This window comes from Leucopleurus acutus, assembly GCF_964270905.1.
Source record: "Leucopleurus acutus genome assembly, chromosome: 10".
NCBI lineage: Eukaryota > Metazoa > Chordata > Mammalia > Artiodactyla > Delphinidae > Leucopleurus > Leucopleurus acutus.
In genome coordinates this window covers 79,333,371-79,353,239 of record NC_139153.1, presented here as the reverse complement: position 1 = coordinate 79,353,239, position 19,869 = coordinate 79,333,371, and the positions used below count along the sequence as shown (strand labels likewise).

Here is a 19,869-nt window from a genome sequence, read left to right as displayed (position 1 = left end):
CTAGACAAAGGCTGAATCCCAGTTGTGGTTGTGTAAAACCAAAACTACCCTGCAGTTTATGAAGACAGAGAATTAGGGAGGGAGCGCAAGACAGGGCCCCTTTCCACGGTAACTGCAGTCCAGGCTGGAACCTCATCACCAGAGCAGGACAGAAGGCCGATTCTTACAGCTGAGCACCAAAGCCAGAGCCCAACCACCAGCAATGCTGGCTCAGTCCTGAGCCTCTGGGTTGCTGGTCAGGGCTCTTAAATCATCCCTGGGGAAGGGAAAGAGAATCTGTATTCGATGCTTCTTATGGACTAGGAACCACGATGGTTTCCATGCCTACTTTGTTTCATTTAATCCTAATATCTATGTGAGAAAGACATTTTATCCTCGCGGTACGCGGGCCTCTCACTGTTGTGGCCTCTTCCGTTGCAGAGCACAGGCTCCGGACGCGCAGGCTCCGGACGCGCAGGCTCAGCAGCCATGGCTCACGGGCCTAGCCGCTCCGCGGCATATGGGATCTTCCCAGACCGGGGCACGAACCCGTGTCCCCTGCATCGGCAGGCGGACTCTCAACCACTGCGTCACCAGGGAAGCCCCATCCTTCTGCCTTTTGTAGGGAAGAAGCAAGTACCTGATGACATGCATTTTGCTTGCAGGTATCCTTCAGCTTTTCAATGTGGAAATTCAGAACTTTGGCTCACCACTGTATTCCTCCATCGAGCTCACCGATACGTCGGCAGGATCCTGGATAATATCTTGTACTCTGCACCAAAGCTGTGGTGGGGGCATTCGTGCAGCTGCCAGTCAGGGGATCGTTTTAAATGACAATGTAGTGTTTAGCACAGCTGGCCATGGCATTGATTTGGAGGGTCAGGACTATTCTCTCTCTAATAACCTTGTGGTTCTGATGACACAGTCAGCCTGGTCTCCCATTTGGGTGGCAGGAATCAAAGTGAATCAGGCAAAGGACATCCATCTCCATGGCAACGTTGTGGCAGGATCCGAGAGACTTGGCTTTCACATCCGAGGCTACAGGTGCTCCTCTCCTGAAGCCCTTTGGTCTGACAACGTGGCCCACTCAAGTCTTCACGGCCTTCATCTCTATAAGGAGACTGGACTTGACAACTGTACCAATATCTCTGGCTTCTTGGCTTTCAAGAACTTTGACTACGGTGCCATGCTCCATGTGGAGCATGGCATGGAAATAGAGAACCTCACTCTGGTCGACAATACTATTGGCCTTTTGGCAGTAGTTTATGTGTCTTCTGCCCCACAGTGTTATAGTGAAAATCTACAGATTGTGGTTAGGAATTCAGTCATCGTGGCCACTAGCTCATCTTTTGACTGCATTCAGGATAGAGTTAAGCCTCGTTCTGCCAACGTGACGTCACCTGATCGAGCTCCTTCCAATCCCAGAGGGGGTCGAGTTGGTATTTTGTGGCCTGTATTCACCTCGGAACCAAATCGGTGGCCTCAGGAGCCATGGCACAAAGTGAGGAGTGGCCATTTAATTTCAGGCATCATGAAACTTCAAGGTGGGATGTTTGGGTTTCCAAGCAGTGTAGTGTCATACATCTGTGCATAGAAGCTTTAACAGCATTTTGAAATTATATCAACAAAAGCGTACAGTGTCGTCTGGTGCTTGCTGTCCAATTGACCATCTACTGGGCATTGATAACCACAATGGTAGTTTATAATGACAGTGAGTGATTTCTTTAAAAAGTCACCGCTCTATACTTGTTGAAGAGCTTTCCCAGGGAAATATTTCATTTGATTATATGCCTAACCTCTTAGGTACGTGTTACTTTTCCTGTCACACAGAGGAGGAAATTGACACGTGGAAATTGTGCCTCAGTGAAGTTGTCAAGTAGTTGGTGGGGCAGCCAGGATTTAATCCAATTATACTACAGCCTACGCAGAGAATCTTCTGTCAGCTCTCTTTGGTACTATTGTACTCACTCCTCACTGGATTTTGGTCAAACCTTTGATGGAAAGTGTTGCTCTTAAGATGTCAATGTGTTGGGATGCTCTTCTACTTTGTATACAATGTCCATGTCTTCAAGAATTAAAGATATTTTAAGTCAAGATTTACGTAAACTCCTGGAACTACCCTGGACAGTAGCTTAAACTTACTCCTGGACATACATTAGTATAAGGATATTTAGTTGCGTAGTGTGTATTTGTGGTTGGTAGTTTACATGGTATAATGTTGTAATACCTTAAACATTTTTTTTCAGATGTGACCTTTTCTAGTTTTGTGAAGAGTTGCTATAGCGATGATCTAGATGTCTGCATTCTGTCCAATGCAGAGAACACTGGGATCGTGCCTCTAATAACGGCAGAGAGGACCAGGATGCTAAAGATCAAAGATAAAAACAAGTTCTACTTTCCTCCTTTACAAACCAGGTACCGGTTTTGGTATTTATAGTAAGCCATATTTATGAAGGGTTTGGTAATTCTCCAAATACCTCAACATGTTTTTTAAACAAGGATAAAATCATCAATGGGAATAGAAATAAGTCCTTCTAGAAAAATATGGTAGATTGATTGGTCCCAATTCTTTACCCTCCTATATTTGTGCCCTTTGAGATACAATTTTTGCAATCTCTCTCACTGAAGAGAAAGAGACTGTTTCTCTCTTCCTTGAATCTGGAATCCACCACGTGATGTCCTCTGGCAGACAAAAGCGGCAGAAGTGATGGATTGCAAGTTTTATTGATATTGTTTAATTGTTTTATCTTTATTAGAGGTACTTCTTTGGGATGTTTTCTAAATCAATGGAAAAATTTGACCCTGATTCTTGAACCTTCCATGGAGTATGGTGTCACTAGTTTTCAGAAGGAGGCTTGGGTGTCCTTGTGCAGGCACTGGTGGGGAAGGAGACCATGTCTGCTGTTAGGAATCCCTAGAATGAACCATATGGCTTAGACAGATATTTGCTCTCAGACCAGGCATAACTACTGTTCTTGAACATATGATCTGAGGGTTTTATTCAAGAATCTGAAAACTAGACAAGGAATTTTTTTTTGTTTTTTTTTTTGCTTTAAGAGGGAGTGGGAAAGTCAGAGCAGGGAAAATAGGTTATTTTTACTTTCCTATAACATTGGGAAAACTTCTTTAGTTGGAATAAAAGAATCAGGAAAAGCACCCTAATTAGAAAGTTTATATGTTTGGCCCAACACCAATCTCTTTTTGATGCCCATCCCTGAACCGTTTTTGGAACCTAAACATTATTAGGTACACAATTTGTGTTATTTTGTCATTTTTTTTCTACTGTCCAATCTTCTTTATATTCAACTCTTACCTATGGGATGAAATAGTTACAAAGCTAAATGATATTAGCATTTGATTATTTGTACTATTAATACCTGACACATGGTTGGCATGCAATAAATATTTAATATTATTACTAATGGTACCTAAAAATGTTAGATGAGAGGAAATAAATTCTCTATAATTCAGTGTTATAATTGAATAATAATAACTTATTTATTTATAACCAATAACTTCTTTATATACCCTGCTTGACTCTAAATTCTGATGCCTATGTTTATCATCATTGTATTCCCCAACGTACAAGTAGTAGGTTTTCAATAGATATTTATTGCATGAGAACATCTTTTTTTACATTGTTTTTATATAGTACAAGTATAATCGATATTTATAATGATAATCTTAAAATACTGCAAGGCCCCAAAGTTCCATTGCATTGGAACATTGCATTGATCACATCATGTTTAATAAATATTATTAGTTAGGGGCATTTTATTGTATCTTAGAAAATTAGTGATTTATGTAAAGATTATATAACTCGATATCCAGAATATTTGGTTAATAAGAATTGTCTTTTTCTCTTGACCATATAACTGGGAAATAACATTTTCTATAGAGTGTTATTTCATATCTAGGTAACACGTTAGTAATAATAAAATTTAATTGAATTTATTTTTCATAACATCAGCACTACCAATATATGTTTCCTTTTGGTGGCTTATCATGGAAATGAGAGAGTTGCTTTCTATCTATCTTCCCAGGAAAGATTTAGGAATACTGGTCTGCTCTGAATTTGACTGTGAAAGTCCTAGAAAATATCTCTTTAAGGATCTGGATGGGAGTGCTCTGGGTCTGCCTCCACCAGTTTCTGTATTTCCTAAAATTGAAGCAGAATGGACTGGATCCTTCTTCAACACAGGTCAGTTCTATCTGAACTCGATGTCTCCAGTAGAGGGAACAAGCATGGGACGGAGCTGGTTTGGCTGTGTGGTCCAGTGGGAACAAAATATCCTGGAGAGGAACTGAGCAATAGAGTTGGAGTCTGTGCCAGTAAGCTGCTCAGCTCACCTCTATCTCAGGAATGTTGGGTGCTTAAGGGATGTCACAATACCACTGTTTTGCCCTCCATGAGATTGCCTGTGGTCCATGTCAAAGGTACAGACTCCCAACACCCACCTGTGCACAGGTGAAGAGAATGGTCCTCTCACTAGGTTGGTCTCTTGGGCCTGAAGCAGCACTCTCTGTGCTCAGCGTTTCTCAGTGTCTGCCTTGGAAGCAGTTCCTCTGGATTCTGAATCCTTCTCTTCCACCAGAGCTAAATGCCCTCACTCTGGAAAGGGTGGTAGACTAGATGGCATGCCTTCTTTTTGCCTTCCTTTTCTCCATCTTCTAATTGTCCCTGGGGGCTATGATCAAAATCCCTTCTTTTTCTTCTTGCTTTTACAAGCCCATCGGGCTATCAGTTTTTATAGCTGGACCCCTGGAGAGAACATCGTCTTTCTGCTTCTACAAACAACGTAACTCTGAGTTTACATTTTTGTTCAGGTGGAAACTGCTGCAAGTACATCCCAACTTTCTTCCTACTTCATTGGATGACTCTTTTCAAGCCTCCCTTTCTCTTTTGAAGTTTTGAATGTTCCAGGACTATCTTCTCTTCCTATCTTGCTCCTAAGTCCAAAGTTGAAATACATTTACTGCTGATGAATTTATATCTCCAGCCCAGACTCCACCCTGAACTGTAGTCTGTTATAACCAAATGACTCCACTGGGAGGTATAATTCGCATCTCAGACTCAATATGCCCCAAGTGGGGACTCCTGGAGACATGACCCACAGTTGTCCCAGCTAAGCCATGCAGAAGCTAAAATATTGACCCTTCAAAACCTTACTCTTCATTGGCCGAGGGATGCTCCTGGGTACACTAACTCTCCAGCCCTTTGGCTTTCCTTGAACAGGCCAATCATGCTCTTTCCCAAGGCCAGGAAAAACGTTTCCTGGAAGGTTTCCTTCTGAGGAAGGAAAAACCTTCCTCAGAAAGGAGTGGTAGGTTTTTGTAGCAGCCATCTTTGGTATGTGAAGGTGAATGCCAGGAAGATATGGGGTGACATTGAAAATGTCTCTTGCAAACAGGAACTCTAAAATGTCCATCAAATACTCCAGGTGTGAATAATAATATTCTTTCAATGAATTCTTAGGTGGTGCTTACCATGTGGTATAAATATACTGTTTAGGCACAAGCATATTTGCTGCTGGTTGAAAAGCTGTATATTTTATTTTTTCACCACTCTTTGTCTTGCTTATGAAACATGATTCAATGGTAAAACTCTGATAGGTATTACAATATTACATGCTACTTACTCTCAGCATATGGACAGTTGTGAGCATACGTGTGGGAGGCTGAAGGTATATTGGGAGGTGTGTAGGCTGGACTGCCTTAAACTCCTGATGTTATAAAGCTTTATAACATTTTAAATGAGGTTGCTGTAGGTCCCAACTGTAAGGATTCCCACAGTAGAATCCACTGTTTATTGCACTACAAATACAGTCTGTGTCTTCTTGCCATGAAGGAGACAGTACATAGTAAATTGTGCCTTCCGGGTACTAACAGGATTGGAGTGTTTTCCTGTGACTTTCAAAATGGGAATAGATCCCTCCTTCCCTAGTTCAAGTCCCTTCTCATTTTTTAAACCATAGTTTTATGCTACTTTCCAGTTTCTGTCCACAATATGGTAGAGGAGAAAAGCACAAATGTAATCTTAAGAGAATAAATGTCTATTTTGTATTTTTCCTCTTCAAGACAAGAATCTATGGTCATCTATAAAACAGTGGAAGCAGCCAGCAAAGATGAAAATGGAGGCCTCTGGAACCAGCTCTTATATTTATTCCAAATGGCGTTGAGTTTAACACACCCTTTTGGCCTTTCTCCATTTTATTAACAAACAGTTTGGAGTCCATTGCCTTTGAGGTTTATTTTTAATTTGAAAAATACAAATTTTATTTGCACATATAAATTCACATGCAAAATTCAGACAGATATCCACAGGTCCCAATGTATTGTTATATGCTTTGGTGTTGGGAGCAAAAATTATCCACGTGGATCAGCTATGGGGAACACTGTGCCAGTGGGTTTTGCTATCTGTGTAATGCAGGGTGTTTAGCCAGGGGAAAAGTGAGCTGTTAATTTTGTTTTGTACTTATCTGTAAGTTCGCATTTGCAGCCAACTTTGAAACATGCATGGCAACAGGGTGCAAGGCAGCTAATCCCAGGCAGGAGAACCTCTAAGAGCCATTTGCATTTTATTCTGGAGAGAATTTCTTTTGATGATGGAGGCATCTGATCATCTGAAAATCCAAAATTATAAAAACAAAGTCTTGAAATTAATATCCCATTTAGGTAGGACTAGATCAGTACTAGAGATTTCCACCCTGGCTTCAGACTCATTTCCTGTCTGTCCCAGTCTACAAATGCATGGAATCACCTCTCAGCCCACTTTGTACATATGGCTACTGATGTTATTGGGAGAAGACTGAAGGAAATCAGGGCTTTGGTTTCAATGGCATTTTACAATTTCTTAGCTGTGATATAGAAAGTAGAAAGGGGGTGTAATGGAAGCTAGCATCCCTTGAGCACCTTTTGCACGCGATGTGCTGAAGTTGACATTTTCACTCATTCAGCAAATGCATTTGACCATCTGTAGTCTACCAGTGCCTTTCTAAGGATGGGAACTATAGTTGTGAATAACATTCCTGCCTTCATCAAACTTATGTTCCAGTGTGGAGATTATATCTATATAACTATATCTATAAACAAATAAATAAAAATATTTCAATAGTGATGAGAGGTATGAAGAAAATAAAACAGAGTTTTGGGCTAGAGAGGTAGCTTCAAGTGTGTGTGGGTGTATGTAGTGTGTGATGTGGTGTGTGTGTGTAAGGGAGCTGCTATTAGAAATAGAGTTACAATTTCAATGAGGCCTGAATGAGGAGTGAGGAATCACTCCTCTGAGCAGACGGAGGAGCTTTCCGGGGAGAGGGACCAGCCAGAGCAGGGGCTCTGACACCAGAATGGCCTCAATGTGTCTGAGGGGTGGGTGGAAAAGAGACCCATAGGAGTGATGTATAGTTAATGAGAGGGGGCGTAGTTGCAGGTAGTCAGGGCTTAGCCCCTTTATAGGCCAGAGTAATTTAGTAAGATGGGGTTGGAAGATGGTGCTAGGATTTTATTCACTTTCTGAAAAGATCGTACAAGCTGCTGTGGAGTGAATGGATCATGGTGAGAGCGAGGCTGGGAGTAGGCAGTGTAGTTAGAAAGCTGGGGTTGAGGGGGCCCAACAGACGCAGGACTCCACGAGTGGTCCACCGCCCTGTGCTGCCCACAGACTGCGCCGGTCCACAGTGAGGTGATGACAGAAATGTCACCTGTAGAACCAGAGCTACTTGACAGTAATTGTACATCTGTTGGATCTAATGAACAAAACTTAGGGCTTTCATTTTGTATGTCTAATTTGTCTGATAATTTGCATTATATTTTAAATGTGTTGGTTCTCAATAGACTGGAAGTTTTGAAACAAACAAACAAAGCATAAAACCCCCTCATTCTCCTGCCCTTTTTCTGCTTCTTCAATTTAGGAGGTAAATTTGATGTGCTTAGGACAGTGGCTTCCAAAGCTGGCTTATTATCAGAATCACCTAGGACATTAAACATTCGTTTGCATGAGTTGATAGGTGTGTGAAGCCCAAGCCTTTGTATTTAACACACACACAAACACACATACACACAAATACACACACATACATACACACCCACACACACGCATACGTACACATCCACACACACACACACAGACGTCCTCCTCAAGTGATTCTGCTGTGCTAAGGTTTGAGAATCACTGTTATAGAGTTATACGCCCCCTTTGAAGTAAACAGACAGGATGTTAAGAAGACAATTAATGTTTTTAATTTAAAAAGCGAGCAGTTTCAGTTTCTCATGAAGAATCAAGAATAAGCTCTCTGTGCCAAATACCAGCAGACATAAACATACTTGCTTATATACACACTGGATATATTTCTGAAAGGGAAAAGAACATTAACTAAAAAGACATAGGAGTATTTACAATCTAAATTAAGTCTCTAATAATAAGAATATATTAAACCTTTTTTAAAAATTCAGATTATTTTTCCTAGTGTTGAAGTGAGTTAAATGACCTCAACATATCACTTTCACAATATATCACTGGATAAAAATGGGTTCAATGTTAAGTTTATTTTTTAAACTATATATTGAATCATTGTACTAAAAGTATAAACTCGTGATAAGCTTTTCCCACACTTTCCTCAACATCATGCCCAGCAAAGTACTGTGGTCTGACTGGGACTTCTGACCAAATCCACCTTCAGGGCAGGTGAGAGTTTCCCATTCTTTCCCAGGAAAGAGTAAGAAACATTTTTCAAACCGTGTTACTTCTTGGACACTTCTTGAGAAAGAAAGTTGTAAACCATTATGGAGATCTTAAAAGTGACTAGCCTCAAATCAAAAATAAAAGATGAGGTTGGTGAAAAAGAAAATAAAGCTGGCATTTGACTGTGAGCACATAGAGTGATGAAGTGGTTTGTAACTGAATAATGGGGAAACTCAAGTTTCAGTGTGGAGACGTGTGCTCAGCTGCCTAACAGAGAGCAGCCAGCATGTTTTCAACTTTGTTGCTAGGTCTTGAAATGTGTCTTTTCTTTAAGTTTTCCAGGCTTCTCTTTTTTCCCATTTGCCCTGGGAATGACAGCAACATGGTATTATAAAATGGGAGAAGGAGAGGGAGGGAGAAAATGAGAGGACAGAATGGAGAGAGGAAACGGTTGTTAGAAAATTTGTCTGCCAATATATGTGCTTGTAGAGGTCTTTTCTTCTAGCTAGAGGGGGAAATACCATTCTCTTTTCCCAAGCAATTATAGGCCCCAAAGATTGAAACTTGGTATATAGCTCTTTAATCTCAGCAGATATTTATGGTTAAACATTAGACTTTTAGGATTCCAGATGTCAGGGTATTAAAATATAAAGGCACAGTGGAGTCTCCGAAAATATTAGAACCTTTGGGATATGTGACTGCAGGGATTTTTATCCTGAGCAGAGGAGGATAAAGCTTCCGGGGATGCTTTGTAAGACCCAAAGAGCACCTTTCTTCCACCTTAGTCTCTCCCTCTTCCACGACTTGTCTGGTCTCCAGGCAGTGAAGGGCATAACAATATTTGATTGCATTTTTAAATAATCCGTACTGTGAATTGGAATGATTTTCCTATGTGACTTGTAAAGGGTGATGTAAAGAGGCATTATGATCTACAGGAGCAATTTCCCTTTCCTTTCTTCAATCTAGACATCCTATTTCTGTGATTCTCTTGCTCTTCAGCCCTTCCATTAACAACTAATACTTGTTGAGTATGTTTCTGACTCTGTGCTAAGACCTTCAGATGAATGATCTCATTTAATGCCATGGACAGGATCTATCCTAGGAGATAAATATTCTTGTCCCCTCTATTTTATCGATGTGGAAGCTGATGAGACACATAGGCAACTTGCCCAAGTCATACAACTAATTAATAGAAGATTCAGGACTGAACTCGTGTTTTTAACACTGTGCTGTACTGTACACAGTACCCTCCTTCGACCTTTTTCTTGCTTCTTTCACTACATTGTCCAAGGTAAGCTCTCTTAGATCTATCAGCTTTTCTCACACACAAAGCTCTATCTACGAAGAACAAAGCAAACTGAAACTGTGCAATTATTCCAGCAATTATCCACCCCAACTAGCAATAATAATAGTTACCATTTATCTGGCATATTCCATGTGCCACGCATTATGCTAAGTGGCTTATAAACATTCCCATTTATCCCTACAACAACCTTAACATGTAGGAATTATTATCCCTTTCAGCATTTGAGGGAATAAGGGTTTAGAAAAGTTAACTAATTTTTCATGGTCCCGCAGCTAGAATGTGCAGAACCAAGATTTAAATCTGTATTTGTCTGACTCCAAAGTCTGGGCTTGTAACCACTTCTAGGTAATTATCATCGTGTGGTCTGAATCATCTGGTGGGGTGCTGTACAGAGATATATTTAACCGAGTAATTCACATATTTCCACTTTACATGGTAGGAAATAGATGTTTAGGTTTTAAAAAAATAACTGTCGATTACTATGACATTCTTAAGAAACAATGTAATAACAATCACACAAAAACCTCATTTAGTTCCTCTTCTTCTAGTATATATGTGTATATATATTAGTTTTCATGGACAAACTAAATGGACTCTGTCACATCCAAGAAAAGCATTTTGCCAGCATTAACCACTGAAGGTTGTGTGATGGCAATAGAGTTGTATGGAGAAGCAGCTTTGGTCATGAGATCAAAAGTGTATTGTGGTAATTTTTCTGTAGCTTCTCCTTTTCTCCCAGTGACCTAGTGCCTAATATATTTTGAATAATTTTAATTGTTAGGATCTTCCTGTATGATTTCTGTTTTTTTTTCCAACCTAGGCAAATAGTTATCGAGTACCCAGTGAGAGCAAAGCACTGTGTACTGTTGGAGTAACCTAGAAAGAACATCAAGGTTGATAAGAAAAGAAGGCATATATGAAAGAGGCAAGTAAAGAATTGTGTTTAGAAGGAGCAGATGCAGGGCTTCCTGTGCGTTGCAATGTAATAGCTCTCCTATGGAATGCCCCTGGCTCCCACATGCAGTTGGGACTCTGTCTCTTTATGTCCTTGTTTCATCTATCACTCAATTCCATTATAGCTCATCTCATGCTCTACAGCCATCACTTTACAAGCCTGCCTTCTCACCAGACTGAGTACCTTGAAGGCAAACATCTTTGAATTTTTAGTACAATCTTTGGAACATAATATGTGCCCAGTATATGTTTACTGAGTGAGGGAATAAATGAATAAATGGGTGACTAAATGAGTGAAAAAGTCAAGAACTGAAGTTTGCCATCAGCTGTTTCACAAAATGTTTTGTAGATTTACTCAATGTACAATTTGTTTTAGCATTTTTAAAGAGTGTTTCCCATTCACTTATCTTAGGAGATTGTGAAAAATGTGATGCATGGCCAGATATATGTTGAAAACTCTGACCATTCCCGTTTTGGAGATTCATCACATGAATTAAAATGTTAAAGGTTCTGATAAGTCCTGCAATTAAAAACAAAAACAAAAACTGTTCAACTTTGTGTTATCCAGTATTTCTCCAACTTTTTGACTACAGAATACATTTTCACACTACGCATGAGTACTCCTTGGAATTAGTGTACTTCAGAATGCATTTTGGGGAATATTGTCTCATATTAATCCATTAGCCTGCAGAAATACATGCCAGTTGGAAATGAAATGATAAGATTACAGTATTTTGATTTTAATGGTTTCTTGAAGGTCAATCAGTTGCACTTCCCATTCAATGTGAGGATGGCCTCTATTGTTAACTTTCCCAGGAAGTGGGAATTCATTCTCTTACAAGACTGCCTAATATATTTTGAATAATTTTAATTGTTAGGATCTTCCTGTATGATTTCTGTCTACTAACCTAGTCTGCTTTCTGGTGACAGAGTATAAATAATTCTTTCCATATTGCATCTTTTTACATATTCAAAAGCGGTTACCTTTTTCTAGCATAGAAATTCTAAACTTTTTTCTGTTAGGAAATATATGACAGATTTTTTCAGGTTTTCACTTTCTAAACTGGCTTGTTTTGATGTTCTTCAATTGTTGATGATTTTTCCAAAATGTAGAAACCAGAACTGAGCATTGCCTATCCAGAACAGCATTGTCCAATAGAAATAATAATGCAAACCACAAGTGTAATTTAAATATTCTAGTGTCCAGGTTAAAAAAGGGAAAAAAGAAACAGATGAAATTTAATTAATAATATATTTTATTTAATCCAATATATTCAAAGTTATTTGAAGATGTAATCAGTACAAAATTACTGAGATATTTGTATTTTTTTCATACTGTCTTTAAAATTTCACATGAATTTTACAGTTACAGCATATCTCAATTCAGAAACTACATTTTCATAAGAAATATTTGATCTGTATCTAGATTTCATAAACTTTACAATTGAAAAGTAGATGCACGTACAATTTGTTCCAAATATACCTAAACATTTTTTGTAACTAAATTATCAGTTTTACACTTTAAATTATATATTTATAATTATAAATTATATAATTATATAAATTATACAGTTTAAAATTTAGTTCTTCAGTTGCACTAGTCATTTTTCAAGGCCTAAATAGCTACACGCAGATGACTATTTCCTCCTTTGTTCTGGAGGGATAAATATTAAAGAGAACTGATTTTTTAAAACCTATGTGCTAGACGGTATTTGTCTCTGATAAATTTCACTTTTATAAGTCCTTTTTATGGGTCATCATATGCATCTTGGGTTTCTAGAATTAGAAACTAACCACAGAATTAGAAGCCATTCTGGAGACCACCTAATTGGTTCTGGGCATATAACTCGGTCAGTAAAAGAGAGAAGCTTGCCTAGCTGGGATTATCTGCCATTAGCAGAAACTACTGTTTAAATATCCAGTCCTCCAAATAAAGCGTCAAGGTTTTCTGAGCCTGGGAATTTTACTATTCAGGGTATAATCCTTTATTGAGAAATCTATTCACATATCTATGGTTTGTTTCATGAGAAGCAGTAACATCAGTGTTCCACAAGAGGGGCTGTTTTTGAATGTCAGTCACTAAGTGAAATTACTTAACTTTTTGCCATGATGATATACTGGCTCTCTCCTTTCTCTTTTTCATTTTCTTGTCTTTCTTTCGCCTTTCCTCCCCCAGCCTCTGCCCCTGGATTATTTCCAGGACTTCATTGAATAGTAAACTGTGGTCTTATTCGTAAAATTTTAATAATGGAGGAATCCTTCAATGCTGCTTTCATTCTTTTGGTACAAGAATTATTGAAAGATTTAGAAGGCAGAAGCTCAAACTTTAGCTTGTTTTATGCCTAAGACAGATGGATGGTTTCTATGTGTTTGATTATTGTGTGTGTGTGTGTGTGTGTGTGTGTGTGTGTGTGTGTGTGTATGCGTGCACATGCATTTTAATGGAAGGAAACATTTGGGCAGTCCCACCGATAAATAAAGCACTTGTGCCTTACCAATAGGTGCTAAGCAAGTTCATGACTGAGACCTTTTCATTTCAATATTATGGATCTGAAAGATTCTTTGATTTAGTGTAAAGTTTTTTTCTCCATATATTTGCACACTCACTAGGTGTAAAATTAATGCTATTTTGTGACGTTCTGAATGCAATCATTAAAATCTCCTAGAAATAAATATGTGGATGGAACAAAAATTTTTTTAAAGGTCAGAAATAGAAACCAAATACATTAAAGAACTTAGTTTATAACAAAGATGACATTTTAAATCATGGGAAAATAGAAACTATTCATTAATGATACTGAGGCACTTGACTAATCACTCAGGGAAAAAAATTAGGAATTCATATCTTTCTCTTTATAAAAATAAATTTCATACAGATTCAAGATGAAAAAAAAATATAGAATTACCAGGAAATTTTGGTGAGGTTATATATCCTTAGAGTTATGGAGATTTTTCTTAGCATGAATCAAAATCTAGGACATATATGTAAATATTTGATAAATTTGACTCTTTTCAAATTAAAAAGTTCTGCAAAGAATATTAAAAACTAAACTAAAAGACTAGGGAAAAAATACAACTCATATAGAAAAGGGCTAATTTCCTTAATATACCAAAAAAATACTAATATTTAAGAACAAAAAAAGAACAAACCAATTCAAAAAATATTCAGAGGATTCTAAAGTACATTTCACAGAGAAATAAATACAAATGCCAAAAAGCATACAAAAAGCCATACAAAACATACAAAGAAAGAAAGATGGTTTCTCTCATAATCAGAGCGTTGGTTAAGAGTTTTTATACTGAGTTGAGCTGTCTGCATTGTGTCCACTTACTAGATGGGCAACTCCAAGAAAGCTTCTTATTCTCTCTGAGCCTCCGTTTCCTCATTTAGGAAGTGGAGATATTAATAGTATATACTCATACGTTTATTGGAAGGATTAAAAGAGAGCAACTTAACAAAAGTATCCACCACTACTACCAAGACAGTGATGACCATTGCCACTATTATTTACTATTTATACGATTATTTTAGCAGTGGTGTTGGCAACCATCTAAAGGCCTATACCTCTGATTCCACAACTCCACTTTTAGGAAGTTATCCTAAAAATTTTTGTTGAACGAATAAACAAGACAGTAAAACATATATAATGAAAAAGAAAAAAATTCCCTGTCTTTACCCTCTGCTATCCCGATCTTCAGTGCTGCAGCTTAGAGGGAAGTTTCCATTTTTAAACATCATATATATGTATTACTTATTATTTTAATAAGAATAATGATAGTAAAACTCATTTATATAACAAATGGGAATCCTGAAATATGAGTTGGTTATTATGTAAAGCATGTCAGGAAAAGGGACGCAGAAGAAAAGAAATTTTCCTAGCCCTAGAAGCCAATCTGTCTACTACGGAATTACGGACTCCCTGTAGGACCCAATTCCAATTTGCTTAACTCCCTCACAGGAAAAATGTTAATAAAAATTGAATATAAGTTCCTGAAAGTAATTGCCATGGAGAAAGGGATTTGAAGCTGATTTTTTTCTGTGCCTGTGGATAATAGTCTCTTCCCTTTTGGGTGATGTTGGTGAGACACAACTTTCCTTAAGCATGGCCTGTGTGGAAACCAGCCCATCCCTACATCTAGACCATATTCTCTCTCCTTTGAGCACTTTAGAGGCAAAGGAGCAGATCCTAGAGCTATAAAACTCACAATGCCTGTAAACTATTCAGCCCCTCACCTGGCTTGGGATAGGCACTAAGTAAGTACTAGTGACCACTGTTTTGTTGCCTCCATTTATCCTGCCTCTGACTGGGGTGATGACTTGAACATTTGAGCATCCATCTTAACTGGTTATTTTACCAGTTTTCTGCTGCTGCCATAGCAAATTACTATAAATTTAGTGACTTAAAAGAACACCCATGTATTGTCTCACAGTTCTGCAAGTCAGAAGTCTGGGATACTTGGCTGGTTTCTCTGCTTAGAGCCTCTCAAGGCTGAAAGTTAGATATTAGCAGGACTGCATTTCTTTCTGGAGTTTTTATGGATGAATCCACTTCTAATCTCGCTCAGGTTCTTGGCCTGATTCAGTTCTATGTGACTGTAGGACTGAGGTTCCCATTCCCTTGCTGGTTGTAGACTGGAGGAATCATGCTCAACTTCTAGGGCTGCCCACACTCCCTGACTGTGACCTGCTTCACCTGCAAAGCCAGCAAGGGTGGCTTGTGTCCTTCACATGCTTTGAATTTCTCCTGCCTTCTCTTCTGCTGCATCTCTCTGATTCTAGCCAGAGAAAGTTCTTTGCTTTTAAGAATTTGTAGGATTAGATTGAGCTCACCCAGATAAACTCCCCACTTTAAGATCCATAAACTTTACACCAACAAAGTCCATATTCACATGGTCAAGATTAGGGCATGGACATCTTTGGGAGGTTATTACTCAGCCTACCATAGTTCTTTGTAAGGCCTTAGTTTTAGTTTGGAAGGGGGAAGAACAAGAAATAGTAAGTTGGAATACTGATGCTATCTTTGAAAGATTTCTCTTCTCTCAGGAAAGAAGGAAGACCTGGTTTATCTGATTTTAGAGGTATTGTAGAAATATGGAGGTCTCCGTATCCGCTCTCCAGGGTGAACATCAGGTTTTGATGGAAAAACTATCAGTAGAACTGGATTTATTTGATATGATTATGTAACATTATGATTCTTAGCCTGATTTTTGTCTCATCTTTGTTACAATTTGAAGCAAAAAATATTTTATAGGCATACCTCATAGATATCGCGGTTTTGGTTCCAGACTGCCTAATAAAGTGAGTATCGCAAAAAAGCAAGTCATAAATTTTTTGGCTTCCCAGCACATATAAAAGTTATGTGTACATTATGCTCTAGTCTGTTAAGTGTGCAATAGCATTCATCTAAAAAACAATGCACATCCCTTCATTAAAAATTACTTATTGCTAAAAACTGCTGAATATAATCTGAACCTTCAGTGAGTTGTCATCTTTTATGCTGGTGGAAGGATTGAAATATTGTGAGAATCACCCAAATACGACAGTGACACGAGGTGAGCCAATGCTGTTGGGAAAATAGTGCTGACAGACATGCTCAACGCAGGGTTGCCGCACACCTTCAATTTGTAAAAATCTCAGTATTTGCAGAGTGTAATAAAATGAGGTATGCTTGTGTACTGATATGCATTTAAATATGTATTTTATTACATGTGTTTTAACTATGACTTTATTATAAACTGTCTTTGATATATTTATTTACAATGCTATCACTTCAAAATACAGCCTCAGTCACCAAATTTCCCCTGAATTAAGGGAACCAGAATCTAGGCATTAGGAACTCCTGAATATCCAGTGCCTGATGATGCTTGGTGACACAAATGTGAACTTCTGTAATAAGGGAAAGCGGCTCATTTTCCCTGGTTCTCTCAGACACATCAATGGCCCACCCAAATAGCTGAGTATGAACTTGCAAAAGCTTAGATGAGGGAGCACCGCATTTTGCAGCAATTAATTTTGCAGAGGAAGCAGTCTGTTTAAAGATGCCTGCAGGACTCACTAAAATGGGGGCTGTTTTTCAAGGCCACCAGAGCTGCAGTGGGCTCTGGCTGGTTCATCAACAAAACAGTGCTAAAATATGGCCTCCTGGGTTTTGCAAAAGGAGGGACTGGAGGGGCAATGAATTATGCTCACCTGCTAGAGCTGGGTGAAGTCTGTAATTGTTTAGCCCCCTAGCACTCCCCTGCAAGGGTTAAAATGACAGAGATATTAGTTGGCGATGGCTAAAATTGTTGGTTTGAAGCTCTCGGCAATACGCAGACTGTTATTTACCGGACTTGGTCGATTTACTTCTTAATGCAATAATGACCTGTGAAATGAAACGTGAGCTAGACAATTGTTCCTCATTGTTTCCAGTAAAACAGCCCTTCATACCCCATTAAACCACCATTAATTCCATATGAAAGAGAGTCGCGCACAGGCGCAGGATGGTCTCTCTCTTTCTTTCTCAGACTTTCCTGCTCTCGTGCTCCTGTTTCATTTTTCTTCTTTTACTTTGTATTTCCCCTTTTCTTCCTCTTTCCCTCCATTTCTCCAAATGGAATATGTGGGTCATGGAATCCATGGTGGGACATTTTTCCAAAGGACACTTGGAGTTACATCTCCTACAAAACAGAGGCAAGGTTTCAGTTGCCAAGCCTCCACTGGCTCTCTGTTTGCCTTGAACGTGAAAACAGCTACAGAAACAGAAGAGTTTTGAAAAAGAAGGAGCAATTGTTTAGTCTTGTTTAAAAAAGATCCAAATGCCTGTTCCTGATGGGTACGTGCTAGTCTTCCCACACTGGTTGCCTAGTAACTGCCTCCAGGTAAGCCAACCGTGTGAATGGGTGATGTACCTTCATCACCCATGAAGGATGGGTCCTTCCCACAGCAGGAATGCACACAGGTCACAGGAAGTGCCTCTGTGTTCCAGGAACCTGACTAGTTTCGAGCTGCTTTCCCTTCTCCCAAGACCTACTCTAACTCCCCCATAACAAAGGCCCCAACCAGGAAGCACTGAACCTCAGGGCATGAAAGCTGCTTCTGGAGCATTTCTTCTTCCTGAGCCTTTTCTCCCTACAACCTCATAGCTGGCACCTGTCTTATAATTTTTTTTCATTGCGTGACTGGAATGTTTTGCTTCATTTTGCATCTTGTTGAAACTTAGCAAGGCCCCTCTGGGTCCCCAATTTCTTGTTTGTAGGAAAAAGGCTTTAGTCTCCTAGACCTTTCTGGAGTTTCAAAGAGCAGACTCCAGCAGTTACTCATTAGGGAAGTGAGGGAATACAGAAACAAAGGAAAAGCAGTCAAGAAACAATATTTCAGTGATAAAACAGAGTCCTAACTCCTCCTCAAGAGATATACATAACAATCTGATACACATCTTTGAGTTGTTCTGCTGAAACTAAGACCCCACCCACCCACCCAGGTGGAGGAGGGTGAATACATGCTGAGCATAGACACCAGACTGGTTGGAATCAGAGGGTGATGATGAAGATTTCTGAAACACCACCCTGTTACCTCACCACCAGCCAATCAGAAGAAAGTCATGCCCCCTGCAGCCCTCACCCCAAATGTTGCCTTTAAAAACCCTTTCCTGGAAGCCATCAAGGAATTTGGGTCTTTTGATCATGAGCTGCCTATTCTCTTTGCTTGATGCCCTGCAATAAATGCTGTACTTTCCTTCTCCACAACCTGTGTCAGTAGATTGACTCAGCTGTGCATCGGGCAAGGGGGCCCAAGTTCAGTTCAGTAACATTGCTGTTTGCAGGTCCCTGCATGACTCTTTCTGCCTCTGTAGTCACTTTGTCTTCTCTTCTTCCTTCAAACGTTTTCAGCGTCACTCTTCTGAGGACACTTGTGATTATATTAGAACTGTTGGGGCCCAGGGTAGACGACCCCAAAATATGCCTTAACGGCATATGATTATTTTGAATTAAAGTTACTTAAGAAACGTTCGATGCAAGAGGGACACTCTGACCCTCTTCTCTGTCTCCCTGAAAGGAGGAAATAAATCTCCCATGTGAAAGGTGCCCTTCATGCATGTGGAGGTAGAAGGGACACCCTTATCGCTAGGCACAGGGAATTCAGGGCCAAGAAGCTTGTATAAATAAACCTTGTTACTTCTTTCCTAATTTATTACCCAAGCCCAAACTTTGCTTACATTTCTTACTAATTGGGCACCCAAACCTAAATTCTTTTGTCCTGCCAATTCCTCTCAAATTTATTGTTTCTATGTCTAAAAAAATATAAAAGCTGTTGGCTTTGGCCACTTCTTAGGTCCCATTTCTATGAGACCTCTGTGCACATGAATTAAAATTTGTTCCTCTTTCCTGCTGTTAATCTGTCTTGTGTCAATTTTATTATTAGTCTGGCCAAAAGAACTCAAGAGAAGTAGAGGGGGAAATTTCTCCCTCCCCAGCAGAGCCCACCTGGATAATACGGAATATATATATTTTAATCTAGAAAGTCCAGATTTGACAATTAGGGTATTTTCTTTCCCTTTCTCTTCTTGACAGGAATGAAAAAGAAAGGGGAAAGAAAATATTCTGAATCACCTAAATCACTCTTGATCACACACTCAAAACAAATTTAAAATAACACCTCACCATCAATTTTTTATATCATTTTAAATTTTCACTTCTGGTTTTGGAGGTAGGTTTATCATCACCATTTGAAATACTCAACCGTTGACTTTCCTACCTCTCTCAAAATGGTTCCACTAACACATGAATTGTTCTTGAATAGTCAGTCATTTTATAGCTATCAACTCTGGCACTGGTTTGTGTGATAGTACCTAGTAATTAGAAAGGCTTGTAAATTTCCTATATATATTCCCCTTCCACACAGGGTCATGTGTGCTGGGGAATGAATATTGCAGGAGGCTGGGTGCTAACAAAGATTATCTCCCTACGC

General features: G+C 39.1%; 1 protein-coding gene across 1 annotated transcript in view; it reads left to right on the top strand.

Moving 5' to 3' along the window:
• PKHD1 (PKHD1 ciliary IPT domain containing fibrocystin/polyductin) overlaps nucleotides 1-19,869 on the top strand; it is a 433,150-nt gene that overhangs the window by 326,539 nt on the left and 86,742 nt on the right. Inside the window, exons 59-61 of the mRNA XM_082848479.1 lie at nucleotides 645-1,523; nucleotides 2,226-2,394; nucleotides 4,023-4,180. Of these exons, the coding sequence (XP_082704605.1) occupies nucleotides 645-1,523; nucleotides 2,226-2,394; nucleotides 4,023-4,180 (1,206 nt within the window). The remainder of the gene's footprint in view (nucleotides 1-644; nucleotides 1,524-2,225; nucleotides 2,395-4,022; nucleotides 4,181-19,869) is intronic.